The sequence below is a fragment of the Rhyacophila brunnea genome, unplaced genomic scaffold, assembly GCF_057557595.1.
Source record: "Rhyacophila brunnea isolate RB1 unplaced genomic scaffold, BYU_Rbru_1.0 scaffold_3, whole genome shotgun sequence".
NCBI classification, from domain to species: Eukaryota; Metazoa; Arthropoda; class Insecta; order Trichoptera; family Rhyacophilidae; genus Rhyacophila; species Rhyacophila brunnea.
The window spans coordinates 39,051,708-39,075,570 of NW_028232965.1; the positions used below are offsets into that span (position 1 = coordinate 39,051,708).

Consider the following 23,863-nt stretch of genomic DNA (forward strand, 5'->3'; position numbering starts at 1 on the left):
TGTATAAAAAATGGGGTGGCATTTTGGCGCTGCCCAGGGGCGGCATTTTGTCTAGGGACGTCACTGTAAATTATTATTGAGTATAAGTATCATCAGAAACAGGGTGGGATTATCTCTTGAAGAGCAATCATTGGTCCAAAAAAATGATATTAAAACATATTTACAAGATTATAAAAATAAAATATAACATTAATAATCACCTGTGCCTACGTATTTAATTTTTCTTCTAAAACACACTATTTAATATTTTAATTATACATTTTAGAATCTATGATTTTTAATCTGAGGCAATCTGAAAAGTAGGTACTGTTCCCTTCGTCAATTTGTGTATTTTTCCGGTTCAATAGGCCTGAAGCTTAGGTTAAAATGCAGGCCTAATTGGGAATGTAACTGTTGTATTCGTGCTCTGTCAACTATAAAATTTTGAAGGATGCACGAGTGCATGATTTATACATTTAGAGGTATATTAAATAATTAATAATGTGTGTATGAATAATTTATTATTCTATTCAATTTGAGCTTATCGCCAGAGGTGTCACGCTAATAATAATTGGTGTACAGTTCTTTTTCAGCATACCTACTACCTAGTTAGGTATGTACACATTATTGATATACGATAGTACCTACTTACATAAACTGTCATATTATCAGTATAGCCGAGTCCATACCATGAAAATTTGTATGTGAACAGTGTTTTATATCCGCATCGGAAAACAAAAATACATCGACATTTGTTATACAGGGCTCGAAATGGACCGGAACGCACCGGAGCGCCGTTCCTGTTCGTGAAATCGGTAAAATTATCGCTCCGTCTCGTGGAATAAATAATTTGACCGTCTGAGCTGGATAGGCCATATAATAGAAAATCTAACAAACTTATTTTTATGAAAAAAACACATCAACTTTGATAACTTTACTGTGTAAAAATCTTCAGAAAACTGTCGAGCGCTCCGATTCGTAAATTTTTCCATTTCAAGCGCTGCATTTGTATCAGAACATAATGTTCGGAGAGGAACGTTCGAAATCACTTGATACAACTTTCGAACAGTATGTAGGTACACAATGTTCATTTGTTTACCAAACCATAAAACCGATGTATCTTGGCCCGGATTAAGGGCGGACGTGTTCAGCGTGGGTCAAAATGGAGCTTTTTTTCTATCTACAAAGCATGATCCTGGACATACCTTAAACGTTGTAGATAATCTATTTATATAATTTTGAAGCCTTATTATCCTTTATATTTATTTTAAACATTTAATGACTGCATAAAGTATTTTTATTACATAAAATAGTATTCTTTTAAACCTCTCGCTCTAATGTTTTAGAATATAGTCATATTTCAGTACATAAATGTGCAGTGGTGTTAAGAATTTTTACATTTTTTAAAAAAAATATTTTTTTCTTCGGTTAGGTACATGTTCAAACACGCTCGTTAACATGATCTTACTCCCTACTTTATTTATCGTTTGTCAATTTATGTGCTACGGCCGTATGTTGTAGCTTAACCACTGGGGAATGCCAATAGAAATGGCGTATTTCAAAAAAATACTACCTTATTCTTAGGTCAATAATTAATATAAAGCAATCATTATTCGTAGGATGTTTATCACACTTGAAATGGTCAAAGACATAGCTTATAATGAGTATCTTTAGAATTATCTTCAAATGTGTTAATCGTGCCCATTTTTTTAATAATAAAATGCCCAATTCTTGTCAAATTTGGGATCACAGAGATTATCAATATATTTTTTTATCGTAAATATTTCACTTTAATAATGTCGATATAAATTATACTGATGGTTTTATAAATGCGTTTATAAATTAATAAATATAAAAAATCTTAACACCACTACACATTTATGTACTGAATATGACTATATTCTAAAACATTAGAGCGAGAGGTTTAAAAGAATACTATTTTATGTAATAAAAATACTTTATGCAGTCATCAAATGTTTAAAATAAATATAAAGGATAATAAGGCTTCAAAATTATATAAATAGATTATCTACAACGTTTACGGTATGTCCAGGATCATGCTTTGAAAATAGAACAATAGCTCCATTTTGACCTCAATAATGAGAATGTCGCAAGGATGTTGAAATAAACTCTCCAAGCTTCGGGGAAATTCCCACACACACATTTTCATTCAAACTTTCTTTGTAAATACGATAGTTTTTTCCATGTATATCTATGAACTTAGTAAAGTTGCAAATATTATTATTGGACCTAGTGATAGATTATAAATAATGTTTAATACACATATGGCCGCGCCAATGGTGGCTGCCCCCGGATGCCAACCTAAAATATAGCGTCACCACTTATATTATATTTTTAATCGAAATATTCTAAAAATGAAAATATTTTAAATCTTATTATTTTATGCTCATCAAAACATTTATATTATGTTGTAATTTTTTACTACGGTGTTAATAATTTGAATGAAAATCGCGCCGTAGGCGATTTTTTACTAACAATTAATTCAATACATTATAATAATGCCCCTAACATATTATAAAGTTCTAAGATTCGGTTAATATGTTATGTAGGTTTCGAAATATTTTATGCGTGCCTATTAGGGATAATAAAATTAATAGGACACTGATCCGTTCATATTATGAAGACTTTGAGAGAATGCTTTTTAGTACTTATATTTGTATACATATTGTAAACCATGTCATCAGTCATAGATCGGAGATATTAAACTCATAAATAGGATTATTATTATGTGCATAATATGTTTAAATGCCCAAACGTGGGAACTTCATAAATTATATTTCAACATTAGATTTAGTTTACGTAATTGAATTGAGTATAGTATTTAATAATGAATATTAGGTACCTGTTATAAAACGAATTGTGTGTGCATTTTTGCGCCCCCTAAATCCTTGAACGATATCTACTTCAATACTTTTCTTCCGATAAGATATCTTACCGGTATCGATATTATGTTTTCTCTCGATAGCGGCCCTATGCATAGGCACTTCAATGTCATAATTTCGCGTCAATCGAGATGGCAATCAAAATGCCTATGTGATCAACCCGCTCGCACGAACCGGTGCAAACTGACCGAGTTACATAACTGCATGTCACCACTATGATGATTGATTATGATCGCTGTGCTTAATGTGATAAATTGTATCTAGCTTTTTTGATCAAATCTAAATACCGAAATTGATTCTTATTTTTAAAATCGAGTTCCAATTTCTCACCCTCTTTAATAATTTACATACCTAGTTATGTACTAGTAGGTAACTACTAGTACTAGTAACTACTACCTACCTAGTAGGTACATAAAATAAGTCACTTACAAATAATTGCATCTGGCTATGAAAAAAAATCTGTCATTCAATATCTAAGTGATTCGGAGAATTTGTGAGCGTAGAACTACGTTTATCAGCGAAGTCTGGACGTAAATAGAAAAAATTAAATGTTTTTCAACAGATTTTTGTTTATTTGATGACGATGTAAATTTCCGGATCGGTTGAGGTCTCACGAAGTTGTGCGTATAAAATGGCTGCCAGACGGCAGTTATCGAGGCCTGCTTTCGTATCCGTCTTGCCGACTTTGAGGACCCAACCGGTTTTTGAGTTTAAGTTTAATTAAACCACCAGGAGACTCATTTGTCTACTCTGCAAAGTAGTATAATTTTGGATTTGCTATGTTTATTTCTTCAAATATTATAAGCAATTTTAAGTAAATACATTTTTAAACAGAGCGATTGGTGACTTACCTACCTTTCGGAATTCGAATACGTAGTTATACCTACGTCAAAAACATAAATGTTTCTTTTATCTTTGACATATTTTTCAAATCTGTACCTACTTACCAAAAAAATAATTTTATAGTCTTGTTTATAGCCTACTAGTCACGTTTCAATGTTCGAATGCAGCGAACCATATTATTAAAAAATAATTATGTTTTGTCATACTTGAAAAGTCATAGTAAAAACTCAATAATAATAAAATTGTTCAACGAATCATGCTATTTTTCATATTCAGTCGTAAGTTGATTAGGTATTATTTTTTCTGTAATTATACCTAGGCTCCGTAAACAGTTTTCAAATAATTTATTTACTACACACATAAAGTGTACCTGTTAATATAATTTTAATTAGTATAACATAATATGAATAGGAGTTGAGGATTAAATGGGTCTGAGTGAATGAATAGGTGACCAAACGCAGTAAATCGACTTCAAACTGAGATTTTTCCATTAACTTTCCAACATTTTTTAAACTACTCAAAACTTTTTATTTAAAATAGTTACACATCTTACTCCTGTTCTTAACTATTTTTTTTCGAATAATGCCACTTGTACCTATTTAATATTTAATCAACTGCCCCTCAATTATCAATTAAATGTCGAATATTATATTCGTACCTACATTAATATCAACAACAATTTTCGGGATCACTGTCATTTAATACCTATAAATGATAAATATTATAGATAGTCCCAAACTTCCAATTGTGTACCTACTCTAATTCCAATGGTAGGGTAACTTTAAAGCAATGTAAGTTTAAAACTAAATCCACAATCTTTGCTGCTATTTAGAATTTAGATCATTGGTTTCATTCCAAGATGCTGTCTAATGGTGTTTTTTTTCTTTTGCTTTCAGTCTCTCAGCCTATCGCAGTCAACCTCACACCTCAAGTCTGGAAGAACTCCAGTGAAATCACCGTCCTATTTAAAAGCACTTCCTACACATTTCCCCCACATTCCAAATAATAGCAACATGGGTCCTGTGACTCCGCCGGTATCACCTGAAGACTACACCGATGGTCAAATGGATGACGATCTCGACTCCCTACACAGCTACAGCAGTGTTGCCACCACAGCGTCGTGTGACCACGCTTACGTAGCTCGAAACGGCACCACATTCAGCGGCAGAAAGATGAAGTATGTCGTACACTGCTCGACACACGCTGGACAAACCGGCGATGAATATTTAACTCCAACGCAACGAGCGCAAAGACAAATCAGACGACTCAAAGCTTTATTAAGTCAAGCAAAATTAGATTTGGAAAGGAAAGACATCGATATTTTTAGACTTACCAAAGAAGTTGTCGAACTTAGACTGTACAAAGCATCATTAACATCTCCAGAAGAAAAGTCAAATTCGAGTGACGCCGTCACCGTAAAAGAAAATACCGGTGATGAAATCCAAACTCCGGATTCGCCTAACCTCGCCGACTTGACTGACGACGGTCCTATAAAGTCTTGTTCCGAATATAAAGATAATTTAGATTTTAAGAATAATCAGTTGCCTTCTTGTAGCTTGAATTTAAGCGATTTAAATAGTTCTCTTGCTGATTCCGGCCATTTTGAAGATTTGACAAATTCATCTGTCCACTCCAAAGATTCCTTGGGAGCGCCGCTCCAAGATAGGGCTTGTGGCACAGACCGAATTGATAAAGATGAAGAGAGGCGAAAGCTTATTTATTTATACGAGCAGAAGATTGAAGACATCACCCGCCGGCAGGGTGATGAAAATCAAGAAATGAAAAAACTCCATAATGACAGGGTAGAAGCCATTTTGCAGAAACTGGCCGATGTTAATTCAAGGTATTCAGAGATAATGCCTGACTATGAGCAGGCAAAAGAACGCATCAGGGAATTAGAAAAACAATTAGAAGAAGTTAGTAGGCAGCTGGCCGAGCAAGAAGATAAGCATCACAAAGTTTACTTGCAAATGTATACCAAAGGTCAAGAATCTGCTAAATTTGAACAGGCTAATCAGGTTTGTAAAGTCATTCAAAGACTACAATTTCTGTTATGGCATTATGCCAAATGATTAATGCAGGTTCAATAAACTGAATCGATTTACATAATAATATTAAATTAATTATTATTGTCTGGCTGATCCATTTTATTGGTACCTACATAATTATGTGATTCCAAAATAAATTTATTTTAAAAGAGATCTTCAAAATCAAAATTTACTAATACAATTCAATGAGACCTACTTTATATAGGTAGACACCTACATTTATCTTTTGACATCATAACTAGGGTATTTTACATAATATATTATTATGTTTTAAAATTTTGAATTATGATAATGACCAATATTTTATATATTTCTAGGTATTGGAACTCTCCCACGCTTCACCCAGTCGAGTATCAGTCCCGGAATTGTTAAAAGAATTACAAATCACTCAGATGGAATTGGATAACATACGGGTAAAACAATTTTCCAGTTTTCGTATTTTTTTGTTGCTAGATACCTACTTAGATATTAACAAAACTACCTTACATACTTACACTATCTAAACCAAACCTAATATCGGCGAATTTAATAATGTTTTAATCAAAAATAGGCTAATATTATATTGTGTTAGATAAAAAAAATGTTGAGTATTAAAATAAAATTAACTTGTTAGTTAGTTCTGTTAGCTTAATATGCACATATCATTTTTAAGATGTTTTATTAAAAACATTCCGGGTTTTAATAAGCAGGCCTGGAGGAATTACTACAGGGCTTACGACGTTATAGACCAGAGCAACTAAATTGGCATGTCGTGGTTAATAAAGTAAATGTTAAGTCGTTTTCCCGATTGTCACAAATCAAAAATATGAACACCATTTTGTCAACATCAATCATGTTCACTTCATCTAGTGTCAATAGACTTTCGAATGTTAAATTTATTAGATTTTGAATATAAGTGATATACATAGTGACATATCTAGGGGGTGTCGGGCAGCTCAGGTGGTGGTGTTTAGCACCCCTCGATAGTACATAACATAAGAGAAAACAATGTTAATGTGTACTTGTGTTCTGAATAAACAATAACTCGAAAAGTTCTGAGCGTTTTATTACTTGAAATAAAATAAAACTCTGTTACACACCCGGATATACCTAATAAACGAGAATGACTAGAAATAACAAGTTACTAAAAAAAAAGGTAAAAAGGAAAAAATAGTAATTTTAATTTTGTACTATCGAGGGGTGCTAAACACCACCACCTAAGCTACCCGACACCCCCTAGATATGTCAATAGGTATTAGATTAGGTCACTTTAAGGGTAAATTCGAACCAGTGATAAGCTTGGTAATTTAATGAATAAAAAATCAATTTCATATGAATAATAGGTACCTACCCATACATATAATTTATTTTGTCATAACTTCAGTCACTGTAAATTATTCCTTACCAATAAAAAAGTTAATTGATAAACGCACTGCAAAATTTATGACTTAGTCCCCCACACCCCTCTCACACGATTGTGACGGTGACTACTAATTTATTAGGTTGAAAAAGAGTATGTGGATATATACCTAATTTTGCATATGGCCAAGAAATGAATCACACATTAAATGCATAATACCAGGTTACATGTAAATTGTACGTATTAAATTTCACGCGTAGCACAGTTCACCATGAGCTTTCTTAACGGAAAGAGATGGACCGTATACTATACGGTCATCTCTATAGCACCGAGATGAAAAAAATATTTGTTATTATTATTAATAATTCGTTGAGCATTGCATACAATAATGTACCTAACCTAACCTAACAAATAATCCAGTATATCAGCTATTTTTTTAATTTGTTTGCCGCTGGCTTCCTGTAAACCGACAAGAGCTGTGTTTTATTTAGACATGAGTTTTATCTCAGTACTATACGACCCAAAGAGGTTGGATGGTCTTTAATATACGACCATATATTTCCGATAAAACATTTCACGGTGAAGTGTGATATGGCGAACTGCATACGTACAAATTTCCGAACACGATAATACCTATTACAACCTGCCGAAATGTCAGTCACTGTCACTTAAGTACCTACTTACAATCGATTGTGTGACATAGGCATATTTTCTTTATTGAAATAGCTATGCCAGCAAAAGGTGTATAATTCCATTGGTAAAATAAAATGTAATGTATAAAATGCATACTAGCATAATGTGAAATATCATATAAAAGTATACCATCACCAAACATCTGTTTAAAATAGATATGCTCTCCGTTTCTTGGACCATCATTGGCCAATAGAATGTAGCCAAAAGGTATTGTGCCATCGAGAGTGACATCCTAAGACTAGCTGTGATGATCGAAACAAGAAAGGGAGAGCATATCTGTGTTAGCGGACTGACATCATTATGACACAATCAATATTTTGTCTAAATTTATAATGCTCATATTTTTAATTTACAGCTGAAGGTTAAATCATGTTTTAAAAAAACTGTACCGTCTGTGTCGTGATACTGAAACCTTAACTAATTAAATCCAACGACAATTGGTACAATAATTATTTACAATCTATTAATTACCCTTTGCTACTAACGCTTTTAATACCCGTTTGGCGGCACCATTTATTAACTATTAGTCTTTCTCAGGATATAAGCTACTCACCGGAGCGTTTGTCATCAAAATCACAAATACTTCTAAGTGCAAAGGAGGCTATTTCACTTTGGATCCTAGGTGCTCGAAAGGTGGGACCTTATAATGGGACATTTCAAATTCATAATTATTTATGCCTTTATGCAAATTTTCATGGTATCTAGAGTGCACGCGAGCATGATAGCATAATAATTATTGTAAGCACTAAATCGTCTTTTTATTTTACTGTATTTCAGTATACATTATTGCCATATCGTTATTTCTGCATTATCAAGAAACAGCCTCTTTTGTGCAGTTATTGTAATGTGTAGATTTAATATTTAAATAAATATTTTTTTAGCTTCTACTACCTTGTACATAAAGTTATTAAATTATAGCTCTATGTACAGGTATCGCACCTGCTTAGCAATCTACAAGCTTGGGTTCAAATCCTGACAATATCCACATTGCATTTTATATAAGTATATTATATTTTTTTTTCAATTTTATACAATAATTTATACCTGTCTATATAGATTGGGATTTTTGGTGTATAATGGTATTCAATTTGGGTTTGTAGAGAAAGCTGTAATTCTGTCTAGTAAATAAAGTAAAGAAAACCGTGAATAAATGGTTTATACTGGTTTTGATAACTTTCATATCAAAGGTTCAAATATTTTATATACCTACTTAATACTAATTTTTCTGGTTCGCTATAGATAAGCATGAGAATAACATTACCAATCAAACACTATAGCAATGGAATTGTAATTTGCAGTCTATAACTATTGATTTTTTTATGATAGTAGTTAATGAATAATAATTAGCCTGCATGATGTAGTTTCTATAATTTCTAGGTCAATTTACAATAAATTCTATCACAATAACTTGAAATGTAAAATATTTAACAATACCTACTACCCAACCGTTGATTACGTTTCAGTACCTAATATTATTGTTTTGAGTAGCATATTTTTCTTGATATTGGTTGTACATATTATGTAGTAAAATAAATGTTTAATGTATATTTATTATAATATTATGGTGTACGGAACATTGTTAACCCAAAATTCTTCAATACCACAATTCTACACCTCAATAATTAATGTAATGGCATTTTTATGTATCCTTTTACATTATTTTGTCAAAACTATTTCAAAATTGATTTAAGGTAGGTACTTATAAGGATGCATTTAATCCGGTTTCGCTGTGTAACCTGTATGAAATAGGATTAAAACCAAAGAATTTGGACAATAAATAGAAAACGTCTTATGCGTTATCTCTGTTATGCAAGCTTATAAATTAGCATTATACCATGGGGTCACACGTGCATGGATTTACTGCTGACAGAACATATTATCGCGGCCATAACAAAAAAATGTAATATAAACACATATTATCGTGCAAATTGCAAGATTGCATGCATGGATTAAAAAAGGTCAGAAGCTTCTGAATTTTCACGCAACAATTTGGACTGTGCGATATCTGCGTATGATAGTGGCGAACCTGCCGATAAAGAGACTCATTTTGAGGTTATCCGATTTTCACGACCTGTTAAATAGTACCATAAAATGACATAATAGCGTCACACTTACTCTTGAAGAATGGGATTGGCGAGACAGTCAGTACTTCTACGTGTAAACAGTTATTATCACGAAAGTATAAAATATACACTATTGGTGCAAGTAAATCCATGCACATGTACAGGGGGTATTAAGTTAGTAAACTCCGTAAATATTTTTATTCTATTCCGATTTCCAATTGCTATTCCGATTTTCTTACATACATAGCGTACGGCAGCCATTATAAACGCAAGACAGAGGGCAATTATAAACGATTTTACACAAATTTTGTGTGGGATTATTTACTGCTTATCTTCTTATTGTGACAGATTATCCTTTATACGCCCTGCAAATTGGCAAATAAATGTCATAGCAGTAGTGTGAAGTTCTCTGCAAATGAACCTGCAATGCAAAGTAATTTCTAACTAATTTAATCAGTGGACCAGAGGTCCTTTTATTGCTTTAATTTCATGCATTTGGGCTCCATCTCCATAGCAAAAAAAATTTTTCAACATTTTTGTTCATACAGTTTCTTTCAAAATAATTCTTTCTTTGGTTGCCTTATTTCTTGCTATGTAATTTGTATTCTATATTGCTAGATAAGTTTATAATGTAAGCTGGTGTCATTGCATGAAATATATTAATTTTTAATATAATTAGAGAATGTTTGGTACAAAGCTAATATGTGTCTTAACTAGTGGTTCTCATGTGCGGCCACCAACATCGTTTTCAGTATTTAATTTAATTAACTGGGTTAAATATGCATTATTGGAAATGAGTCAAGACCAAGTTCTTAAAAACCATTTTAATAATACCATGGTTGAAAAATTTTGGTCAAAGCTATACGTTGACCAAGAATCAAGTCAATTCAAAGAATTGGCAACAATTGCTTTAATATTGTCGATTTTTCCTACTACTGTATACTGTGAAAGATTATTCAATGTAATGTACTTCATAAAAAACAAATTAAGAAGCCAGTTGACAAATGTAAACTTAAAAGCAGCCATGCGGCTCGCATTGGAAAAAAGGAGTATTGAGTAATTTCCATTTGCATTATTTTTAAATAAATAGATTTGTACTAGAATTTTCAAATGTCTTTTATTAAATGCACTTGTCTATAAATAAATTGATCCATTTTTTTAGTGAATAAAATTTAGCTTTAATTTTTTCAATCTCAACAAAAGTGAAATTTGATGCGGCCACCAGACGTTTCCATAGAAGTGTCAAAATCAATTGTGCGGCCACGGTTAAATTTTACGTGAGAACCACTGGTCTAAACTATAAACAAAATTTCACGGTCAATGAAAATAATGACTGCGCTGTGGCTGGAACACGACCACTGTAATAATATAACTTCAAGATAAAAATGCACTCCGCTGTGCAACCAGTACTGATCAACCAATTTAGTGGCAGCTCTGTAAGGGGTTGTCCATATATAACATCATGTCCTAATCGGGGGAGGGGTCTGATATAATATGACGATTTGTGACGAGGGGGATTGTAGAAAATGTGATGTCACAAAATGAACAAGACTACACTTACTGAAATTGATATTTTTCAACAAATTTATTTTATAATAAATCGGCAGGGGTTTGAAAAATATGACGTAACTAATTTAGAAAAGGGGTATAATATTCTTTGAAACATTTATCAAGAAATACTCTAAAACATGTGATGTCATTTATGTACTACTCCTAACACGTAATGATCATATTAACAATCACATCAACTGAATACGTGTATTAATTAAGGCGCTAAGTACCAAAAAAATAAAAACTGACATTTTTATAGAAAAATGTTCTACATACCAACGCCAATAATGTCAACTATGGTCTAAGTGCCTCAAGCAAGTCAAAAAAATACAGCAAAATATTTAAATCTGGTGACGTTGTAAGTCCGTTGGCATGTTTTATTTATAATAGTGTAAGTACCACTGCAGTGGTCAACGGCATTCAATATAAAATGGATGACGACGGTGTGTTGACACTCGCGAGTTCTTAATTCCTAAAATTATGGAAGCTGCTAAGATTACTTCACACTATGAAAACACATTTTTCAAAAGGTCTGCTTCATGCAATTTTACTGCAATGACTCAGTATTTTGTAACCACAGGCAATACTACTTTTTGGTACTTAGAGCCTTAATTAATACACGTATTCATTACTGATGTCGGCCTTTCGTTGGTCACATTGTGCCCTTACTGCAATATCAATCATAACCTCCTGGATAGAACCTGCAATAGGTTTAGTACGGGCATCTATAAAAGAAGGTTAATAATATTTATTTCATTATTTTCAAATAGCATCTAGAAATTATTATTGAACACATTCTCTGCTCAGGTTGTCTTTGGACAATATTCAATACCTGAATGATTTATATCGTGGACCTACATCAGCAGTGGTCCTGATTTTGGGTGTATGTAATACTCTAAAATAATAATGTCAAATTTAGGTTGCTCGCCTAAGAAACTAATCAGGTATACCAACACTTTAGGTACCTACTAAATATTTCATCAAAGTCGCTCTATACAAAATACAACTAATAATCGTGTTTTTAGAGCCTGCCATTATTGTTGAATAATTTGGCAAGCATTCATTCACTCATCAGCATGCAAATTTAAAGATTAGTTAGGTATCATTATGGCGGTTCCATACAATGCGTTGATTCATACACACAGTATCAAAGTAGTACAACTTGACAATAATAAGGTGAGTACCATCTGTGTATTGTCTATGACAAGCTGTCAGCTATCACTATCCACTAGACGCATTAAAAAGCTTTGATGACAGTTGTATGAATCAAGTCATTGTCTGAAGCCAGGATTGTATGTATGCAGACATAATAGCGCCTGTACATGTGCATGGATTTACTGCCGACAGTAAGTATTATCGCGGCCATAACAAGAAAATGTATTTGTAAACATTCCTGCAGTTGCGAGATTGCATGCACGAATCAAAAAAGTTCGGAAGTTTCTGAATTACTTACTGTCAGCAGTAAATCCATGCACTTGTAAACGGGGTATAATTTTATGTAAATTACATATTTTTCTTTTAAATAGGTCGTAAGTAGATACTAAAGTATTATTATTAGGTACTGTAAAATATTATTTTTAGTATTCGTCAAAATTAGTGTAATAAGGAATGCAATATAGAATTTAAGATAAATAAATATTATGTCATATTTTATTACCTACCCATTTTACTAGATTTCTTAAAACTAAAACTAGTTAAGTTTATTTGGTTGTAGAATTATCTCTTATCAATGGCCTTTTGAAATCTTCCTGCTGTGCTAATTAAATTGAATAAACTATTTACAGGCGATGTACAAACGTATTGTTGACGCACAAACTGGATCCAAAAGAAGTATAGACCCGGAAGTGACGTTGCAGTTCCTGAAATCGGCTATTTATTATTTCTTGACAGACAGAGAAAATCACCAAGGTCACTTGAATGCAATCGAAAGTATTTTGGGATTTTCTGAATCAGAAAAGCAAAATATTCAACGCGCTAGACAAGCATAATTAATTAATCAATTATTCTTGACACAATGAGGTGTGTAAGGATAGCGCTGCATTTAAATATTACACATTTGTTTCATTTTACTGGCACTTCCATCATATTTAAACATTATGATACAATCAATAATTAATAATGGTATGTTTATACGTAGCCATTAATTTGAAGTATGTAGGTAGTTCGATAAATGATAATTTTTTAAATAAGTTTACCTTTGAACCCTAGTGTGTCTAATTAATAAGAATTCTATTGTTTTTGGCAACATCATAGCTCAAGTTGCTTGCCTTTCGTATACGCACCATTACTGTTTGCTAATCTTCTTTAGAATAGTCAAGATGCCTAAAATTAATTTTAAAATTGCATTAATTACGAAAGTGTCTTTCTTACACACTCAGTTTGTAAGTAAGTTATAATAAATAAAAAAATGTAATATACCAAATATTTCAACAAAATACCTAAGATTATTAATTTATACAATCTCAACACGGATAATCATTAACAAATTATTTTTATCATATTATGTGGAATTTTTATAATATGGTTTCATCAGTTCTTTATTCATTTTCCTTAGAAGTGTCATAATACAATTTTTGTTTAGATTACAAAATATTATAATAATATATCAAAATTATAGAGCCATTTGTAAATTATTATTTGTATTTATTTTAATGAATTATCGCTTATATTAGGGTTCCTGTTTTGCACAGAGATGCTCTTGAAAAACAATATTTATGAATCTCTTATTATTTCTTATATAAAAATGTCAAACATATTAATTATTCAGTCTGATTTCATCGATTGATATATTATTTTTTTAATATAAGTACCTACCTATCTACTTTACGTTACTTATTTTTATATTAAAAATCTTCTAAAAATAAATGATTATCAATTGGAAGTACCTAAATATAAGTAGTTTTATTATTAATTTGTTTATTATGCAAATTTAATAGATAAATATATACTTAAATTTTTATACTATATATTATTATTACAATTCCATATAGATATTCTCGGCTTTGACTGTTTATAAATTGTTTGATGTTTTATTTATTTCAATAAAACATCTCCAAACAAGAGTTTACATGTCAATCTTTCTGATTGAATAATATTTAAGCATTTATCAGTGTGTTTTGGTACAAAGGAGTTTAAGCTGAATTAACAATATAGTATTGAAAAAAATATTTGCAGACGTCCATCTTTGATAATATGTTACCTGTTCTATATTTTGATAATCATTTTCTGGAAAATATAGATTAAATCCCGAATTTAGAGAAAAATCTTCATAAAAGTGACATTTAGGTACACCAACTTAATCAAAATTTTTACTGCATTCAATGTCAATTCAAAAATTATTCTGAAGTGAATTTCTTAGCTAAATAGTTTTGATTGCCTTGTACTTACCTATAGTTAGTGATGATATTTAATTGAAATTCCTCGAGGTTAAAAAAATATCTTTACATGCATTCAATGATACCTATATTTACATTAGGATCGCCCAGTAACTACGGCTTTGATGAAAAACATGACAAGTGATTCGAAATTTTACTTGTCATTCTCTAAATTAATGTCATTTATGACATACTTTCACAATATATGAATATAATATATATTAGAAATATATAATTAGAAGCCAACAGCATGGTTTTTCAAACAGTAATCAATATTTTTTTAAGTATCTAGTGACAAACAAAATGCAACGGAAGACATTCAATATGCAAATTCTCACTACCTATTTTCTCAAAATGCCTTTTTATAGCATAAATTGATAACAAATTCTTTAGGGTGGGTTTAGGTTGCTATTATTATAAATAGGAAGAATCTATTGTGATATGTTGATAAATTATTATATTAGTATTAAAATAATATTGTAAAGTATTTTGACGTTGGTGTTAAAAAATATATTTATTTTTCATGAGTCTTTCGATTATTTTACTGCAAATAATATTGTAATATAAATAGTTGGATTAAAAACATTCTAAAAGAAAATCTTGAATTTCTTTTACGCACCTTTGTTCTTATTATTTTTCCTTGTACTACCTAATTTCATCCGATGCATGGCCACCATACACTTCCACAAGAATTGCTTGTCGGCTGTTGTCCAAGCTCCAATCCAAGGGTCAGCCAACATCAACATCCATTTCAATATGTACAATCACTCTAATCCTCTAAGGCAGTGGTGGCGAACCAATGACACGATGATACCGTATAAACCATGGCATCCTCAGAGGATCCAAGGCCATGAGGCCTGAATCATCATTGGGCTGATTCATGCAAACATGAACAGATCGACTGCGAGGCAAATTTCTAGCCCGTAAGCAAATAGTAATTATTAATATCATTTTTTAATATTATTACCTACATTAGCCTTCATCCAATTTTGACCAATAGGTAGTAAATTCGTACACTAAACTTACCTACATAAATATTGAAAGCAAAGTTCCCAGCCATACAATGTACCTAACACCTAGAATATCTGATTTGAGATTACTTTGAAAAAATATGTATTTGTACCTAGTTCAAATATTTCAAAATATGTACCTACCTAGCAAAGAAATGCAGTCCCTTTCAAAGCAGGTACCTAAAAAAGGTCTGACTGACTATTTCTGTTGAGAGCGAAATTCTCAGAAATAAGCCAGGTACATAATATGCAGAGTGTTTTTGTCATTTTTGAGTGACAGAATTTGTTTTATTTTATTCTTGCCTAGAGTTGACCTGCTCTCCAAAAAGGGATTATTCGTCCGCATTCGGGTTTTGGTCTCTGCGGACGTCGGCTGTGGCGCCGCGCTCCCGGCGTCACCGCCATTTTAAATTTAATTATTTTTTTTTTAAATATTTTTTGTTAAATATTTTGTACGCTGTACTTTATTGTATTTATATTCCGAACAATAAACGCCCTGTTTTCGCCTGTACTTCCGCGTTGTCAATCAACATAAACATGTTCCCGAAAGAAGAAGCAGACGATATCACCGTGACATTCATCATCAGGGGGGTCCAGCGCATTTACCTACACCCCCCCCCCCCCCTTTCGGAGGTAACAACGAGATTTTGCATGGCACGCGTTAGGAGAGAAAAAACACCTTTAATAATAATAAATGACAGATCGCATTGTATAAAAAATAGGAGGCAAATACTGTTCAAGAATAAGCATTAGGTATGTTTAATTTAAATATTCAATTGCATTGATTGATCCTTGGACTTTGTGTCACATATATTATCGCACTAACCTCATCAGGCAGCGGGGAATGCCATCCCAAGAACCTCTAATTTTGATCGATTTACAATGGACCAATGTAGTGAGAGAATGCCTCATCTGATCGGAGCAATTCTAGTGTCAATTTGTGAGTAAATAACCAAACTAATTAATAGGTACATCAACAAAAAATTTCATTTCTACCCACAAAAAATAAGACTCAAAATCTTGGTGAAACTAATAGTAAGTAGTAATCCCTGGCAAACAGTTCCAAAATTGGTGGACGAAAATATATGGCGTAACTGAAAATGTCATAAAGCATTAAAATGTGTGCGATATTCTGTGAGTGGTATCCAGTGGCGGCCGGTGGTCTTCAGAATAGCATTTTCTGGTAGTGCGCAATGGTTTACCTTCTATACCCAGCATTGGAGCATAGGGCACAAGTTCACGCCACTTCCCTCGGTTCAACGCCAACTCTTGCGCCTCCCGCCATGTCAGACCTGCAGCACGTAGGTCGCTTTTGTAGCACCGCTGCAGGGTGAGGGAGGGCCGGCCATGGCAACGGAAGCCTTGAGGCTGTGCCATAAGGGTACGCAGTGTCACTCTTTGGTGGCTTCAGGAACACTTGTCCTAGCCACGTAAAGGTCGTAAAGCGTCTCTCCATGATTACCTCATCATCCTACACCCCCCCCTCCCCTTTCGGAGGTGACAGTACATAGTGAACTATTTTTGCATGTGATTTTTTCCTTTCTTTGACCTTAACCGGATGTATGCACAAGCCCGTTTACGCGCTCTACAACTCCATAAATGCAAAACCGGCCATAGAAAATGAATGTGTATACACGCCATACTTTACACTAGCCACGGTCGGTTGTTTTAGATAAATTAATATATTATACACAATATACTGCCATCTCTTGTAATCATGGTAACATTCTTAACCAATATACAAGTCTTTATGATATACTTTTAATATATTTCTAAATCTAAATGTTTCTTAGGTTTTATTATTTCATAGCCCACAATTCTAATGCCTCCCAGCTTTTAATACCATAAGAGGTATTTGAAGCCAAAGCTCCCTTAAATGGCTATGATAACTTTACCATGATATAGAGATAATAACCTCACGTAACCGAAGTTTAGCCTACATCTTAATAAATTCAATGTTTATTCAATGTTATTTCATTCATGTCCGGGGGTCAGAGGTGTAGATACAAGTGGTGTCTTCACTTATGCGATAATCGCATACCAGATAGTTAGGTACACGCTCAAGGCAACCAACATAGATAAAAGTAAAATCACTGCCATTGTAATATACACACTCAATTCGGCTGCGATCGCATGACCCATCATACCTGAAAGTAGTATACTGAAATATTTTTGGAAAAAAATCCAGAACAAATGAGTATCATTATCTGATACTGATACCTTTGGCATTAATGTTTTCTTCCAATACCAGAATCGAAACTTTTTCTTCTGATGAGAGATCGACCTGAAGTTCCTTAAATCACCACCCAAGACGCTCCCACAGCCATGATAATTATAATGGACACACTAATGACTAAACATATTTTTAGTAAAAAAAAGTAAATACCAATGACTCAGGGTATTTGAATTTTGATTGCTTTGAGTTTTGTACTATTCTATCCTTTCAGCATCTTCAAGCACTATGCAATCACCAATGGCAAATACACAAGACAATGAATACAGTTAATTTTAGTTCATATACCAATTTAATAGATAAAAAACCTATTACCCAAGTATACAAAATATTTTTTAATACTTTCAATTTGTAAAAACAGTAAATAATCTATCGGTATATTACACTAAAGTTTCAATTATCTAAACTCTCAGATTGGATAAAGCAATAATATGCTATTATGTATGTATCCAAGTGTTTTTTTAGATGCAATACACACATAAAAAATGCTATCGACTATAATTCTGAATCACCATAATAGTTTTACAAGAATTACTAATGGAAACCCAATAATTATCCAAACACCATAACAATTTCAAAATCTGATTATAAAAAAAATATACAATTCGAAATATTAGTGAAACCCCTATTTCTATTCTAGTTTTCAAGCAGGTATGGTAATAATTTTTTTTTTCCAAAAACGAAATTCATTCTCCTGGATTTTTTTCAACGCTTGAATTATTTTTAGTTTCTCAGCTAGAGTTCTAGTTTTCTACATGGGGGGCATTTTAGTTGACTTCATCATAAAAATTCATGATACGAGATGCGAGGCAAGCCCGAGCCCCGACCGACCTGTGCAAACAAAGTGAGGCAACTGAAAGGTCTGTATGTATGCATCATAAACAATTCTACAAAAGAGAAATGGAGAATATTCAACAAAAACGGTCAATCGGGATAATATTTGAGACAGGACCATAATATTTAGACGGTAGATCGAGAAAAATGATAAATCGGGGAACGGTTAATGCGGGATTATTTAAATTGTTCTTTGGGCGTCTGGCGGGTCAAAAATGAACGATCCATGCGGGAAAGCGATTAATGCGATAACGGCTGATCGGGGTTCCACTGTATATTATTAGGGCTTGCGCAGACAGAGAGCGGTCAGGCGGTCTGCGTTCTTTGTACTGTATGGACTTCATACTGTATGGGTAGACCGCGCCGGTCAATTGGAACGCTAGCGTTCTATTCCCGGAATTACAAAGAACGCCGTACCTCCCGTCCAGTCATAGGAATTTGAGCAGTCAAACATAGAGCGAAACCACACGGGGGAGTGAGTATGCAACAGCGGTGCTTTCTCACTTCCACTCGCAGTCGGAATATAGCGGTCTCGCATTATGCAGCGCCTGTGTCACTACAACGTTTGTACACAAATGGAACGCTTATTGTTGACCGCCACCTGTCTGCTGTCCCTGAACGCTAGCGGTCAACGGTCGGTTGAACGCAGAACTCCGACCGCTCTCTGCGCAAGCCCTTAGTAAAAAGGTCGAATTTAAAAAAAATGTTTATATTGGAAAACGAATTGATGTTTTAACTTTTTATCGATTAGCCCCAATTATTTATCTGGATAATCAAGGTTCTACCGTATTTTTATAGAATGTATGACAAGATACGAACAAATATCCAATTCACTTGTCCAATGTCAACTTTTGTTGGGAGAGGGTAACATGTAATAAAAGGTCAGTTAGATTTTTTTGTGGTTTATTGTACACAGTATTAAAATATATCTAGGTCCTTCATTTCTTGGAATTGAGAATAATTCCATCATACTTCTGTTGGAACCATTTCATCGCGTCTTCCTTGGTAAGGCGGTGAGGGAATCCAACCTTTCCGCGCTTTCGCTTCCTGTGAGCAACGTTGAATCCTGAAATATAAAAAAAATCAATATTCGTACGAGGCTGATTAGAAACTGAGCTACCCACTGCCTGATGTTACCGATACAGAACTCATTCTTATATGAGGAAAAAATGTGTCACTTGACCATACATAGCGAATTAAGACTAAAACTAAAGTCATTCCTATGCTACTACCAAGTAAACTTTAAAAGAATTATTCTATGGTGGTCAACTAAAATTTACAAAACAATAGAAAGCAATTTAGATAATTAAAATGTTCTATAATATTGGACAATATCCACAAATCATCAAAAAATTAAGCATGTTCTTTAAGTCACTCTTATCCTAAAAATATACTTTTTTTATAAAACAGAAAAAAACAACTGTGTGCTTTTGAACCAATGAATATTACCATATTATTTGTGTTACAATTAATTGTGTATAGTAATTGAAACACATTCACTGCTGACCAGATAATTACTAATTAATTTCCACATGTAAATTATATCTAATGACAACTAAAGTAAACACGCCAATCGCGTTGTCAGCACTAAATGAGTTAATAAATTGTACGTACAGAGTTAGTAATGTTTCTTGTTTTTAGTAATCTGTCGAGCTAATTTGAGGTGGACAGATGTTGCAAATAGAATTGTTATAGCATGTTCCAATCAAAATATTCATCAATTGAGAATATTCTGTTATCAAAGTGAAAATATGCAGAGCGATGAACATTAATATATGGGTTAAATAATTACCGGGCCTTCCTAATACAACGTAGAAGTCCAGACCATAGATACCAATGGAGGGATCATACTTGATACCCAAGTCAATGTGTTCCTGGATTCCAAATCCAAAATTTCCGGTATCGGAGAAGTTGTCCCTTCTCAACTCGTATTCCCGTACCTGTGACAAAAAAAAGTCATTATAAATTACGCCAAGACTTTGGGAATCGTTTGAATACAGTATTACTAGAAAGAACCAAATGATTGTATCTCATTTTAAGTAATCCACCGAGCTAATAGGAGGTGGGTGGATGTTGCAAAGAGATTTTATATAGCATATTTTATACTAAGAACAATTTCATGAGAAAAGGCTCTTGAACAAATAATATGCAAAAATTATGAGCCTTCAATAATTAATACATCTTCACATCAACACTTACTGGAATGTGAAAAATCTCATTTAAAACTATTTGGAACTCGAAATGATTATGCTGTATTTGTATATCTGTCAGTAAATTTCTAGTCCAGCCATCTGAATTCCATTACTCAGGTTTATAGTGCCCTTCTGAGAGCTGTATGTCTGCTCTATCACGTGCAATGGTCAAAAAATGGGCAACTGAATTCAAATGCTAACAATAAGATGGACAATCTAAGCTCTCTACTCGGTGGGTGACGCGTGACAGGCCTGCACCCAATTTTTTTTGAATGATTTGATTTTATATATTACGAGCGTTTCTTGGTACAAAGGCCAAAACAATAGTAATATTGACTACTTGGACGCACTGTCAAGACTTACACCAATTCTACCCTCAAACAAAATCTCAATAAGAAAAATTTATGCTGTCATAGCTGCTGTATTTTGAAGACTTACAAATACTTATATAAACCTAGAATAACGGCTTTGAATCACAGAACCGATTATTAAGATAGAAATGTGAAAGCCAGTCGCCATGGACTGAGGCTTTGATGCATAAATATTGTCAACAATATTGTAACAATTGTCATAATTTTTTTCCCATCTATCAATAAAGAAATTTATTGATAGTAGGTATAAGGGTACTAAAATAATTCATGGTGGGTAAATATTAATCAGAATTAAATTTAAGTGGCAATGTAAGTCTTTTAACCAATATAAGCAAGCTACCATATTAATATCAATAAGCATGAAATCCATATAGATTTGAATTTTATAAATTAAAAGCAATAATCCATTCATATAAAAAAAAAAACACGAGAAGTATCTATCATTCATTGAATCTAAAAATTGCATTTACAATAATTAGAAGTTACAAATATACACAATTTGAAAACACCTGTGAGAAATATATAACCACTAGCAAAAAAAAATAAAAAAATAAGACACCCAGCAGGATTCAAACCCTGCGCATGAGCTAAGCTAAGCTGTGTGTCCATTTGTATAATTTTTGATTGTAATCTGTATATAGTTGAGATGAAATTAACAAGAGGTTCTTACAATTCTGACTGAAGCGCTTTCCGAGTTGCATTATTGTTTTGGCAATCGGCTTTTATATTTTGAATCAAAGTATTAATAATTTACCATAATTACTAACTGACGTCAGAATCTCCAAATTTTTGTTATAACGTACATACTTGCTAATAATTAAATAAACTATTTTTTTATTCAACGATACAGGTACATAATAGATATTAATTGAAATTTAATAGTCCTTACTCGATGATTTAAAATACCATAGTTTTCTGCTGAATTCTATGTGGATTAGGATAGTAATTTGAAAAATAAAATTAAAAATTAAGTATTTTCAAGCTTCCCCTAACGACCACGGCATATTGATCATCACTCGACTGAAAATCACTTAAAGCATTTTTTTAAATAATAATGACCTTCTTTGCAGTGTAAATCAAAAAGACATGGCTTCAAATGGTACCGGTAATGGTAATGGTACCAACCTTAAGGCCTCTCTCAAGGATTTCTTCGGCCTTGACTCCCCTGACAGTGCAGTGGACAGCGATCTTTTCATTACGTCTGATACCGAAAGATCTGACAGTGTACCTGGCCTTGGAAAACACGGGCTGTTGTCCAGTAAGCTGTTCCAATACCTGAAAAAGAACACATTCTTTGTTATTAAAATAATACAAACATTTATTATGAAGTCATCAAAAATATCAGACTGGTTAAATTATGTATCTCATTTTAAGTAATCCACCGAGCTAATCGAGGGTGGGCAGATGTTGCAAAGAGATTTAATATAGCATATTGTAAACTTAGAACAATCTCACAATAAAAATAGTTCTTGAACAAAAAATATGCATACCTATCCATCGAAAGAATTAGAAGTTGGTATACTTTCCAATTTGTAGCGACAATCAAGTACAATCACCAACCGAAGGCTACTAGTTTAAGCTCTGACTATTTAACCACCATTAAAAACACTTTACATAGAAATATTAAGACTACTCGGGGTAAAGATAAACCAGCCACACAATCAATTACAATCAGCAATCATTGTAATACACCAGGAATGTAGTCGTTTTTATAATTGGTATTGCCAATGCCTGGCCGTGGCCCATAATATTCCTTAAAAAGGCAATCCAATTAAGTCAGATAAAACAACTTAAATGCACTGCTTTTAATATACACATTTTTTTTAAGTTACATTTATGTGTGCTACCCAGTAGCCATATTCAGCTGTAAAAGATAAATATTGTTGTGTGTATAACTAACCTTAGCGGCACGGGTCAGCCTGTCACCAGATTCTCCAACGCAAATGTTCAAGCACAATTTGCGGATGTGAAGATTTCGCATAACATTTTTGGAATGGTCTTTGATAACCTTACCCTCCTTCGCTTTTTTCACAGAGACAGGCGCAACTGCGGTCGGCTGTCAAAAAATTAAAAAGCAATTAGAATAATAAAACCATTGAAAAATCACATTACACACTCCATACACTCCTTTTAAATATACAAGAAAGTTATCCGAAATAACTAAAGTCCGCGGCGAATGACATTTGTAACGTGTAGTGTCATAAACATATTACAACAAATACTTCACATCAGGAGATTAATGCGACTAGTTACTAAATATAAATATTTTAAACGATAAAAACACATCGAAATATCCAAGAAATGCAGTTGGATTACGAAGATTTTCAAAGATTCGTGAGTAAAAATCTATAGAAACCCACCGACATGATGACCGTCGATCGGGAAAGACCATAGAGAATTTTGAAAACAACCTCAAAGCTGGATGAGCAA

The 23,863-nt window shown here is 33.0% G+C and overlaps 2 protein-coding genes across 3 annotated transcripts in view; one reads left to right on the forward strand and one right to left on the reverse strand.

Moving 5' to 3' along the window:
* qtc (GRIP domain-containing protein quick-to-court) overlaps positions 1-14,050 on the forward strand; it is a 34,513-nt gene extending 20,463 nt beyond the window's left edge. The window contains exons 3-6 of one of the 2 annotated variants that reach the window (XM_085952516.1): positions 4,622-5,743; positions 6,091-6,186; positions 8,343-8,438; positions 13,204-13,813. In XM_085952516.1, coding sequence (XP_085808642.1) covers positions 4,622-5,743; positions 6,091-6,186; positions 8,343-8,438; positions 13,204-13,407 — 1,518 coding nt within the window. In that variant the 3' untranslated portion in view covers positions 13,408-13,813. Of the gene's footprint in view, positions 1-4,621; positions 5,744-6,090; positions 6,187-8,342; positions 8,439-13,203 lie in introns of both variants that reach the window. The other variant, XM_085952518.1, reaches the window with a different exon arrangement.
* A 5,706-nt stretch (positions 14,051-19,756) lies between these two features.
* RpL11 (ribosomal protein L11) lies at positions 19,757-23,820 on the reverse strand. Its single transcript, XM_085953322.1, has 5 exons — positions 23,794-23,820; positions 23,334-23,489; positions 22,559-22,708; positions 20,663-20,810; positions 19,757-19,936 (listed from the first exon to the last, which is right to left on the reverse strand). Exons 1-5 carry the CDS (start codon positions 23,797-23,799, stop codon positions 19,809-19,811), a joined length of 588 nt encoding a protein of 195 aa, XP_085809448.1. The 5' UTR covers positions 23,800-23,820; the 3' UTR covers positions 19,757-19,808.
* Between the last annotated feature and the right edge of the window lie 43 nt (positions 23,821-23,863).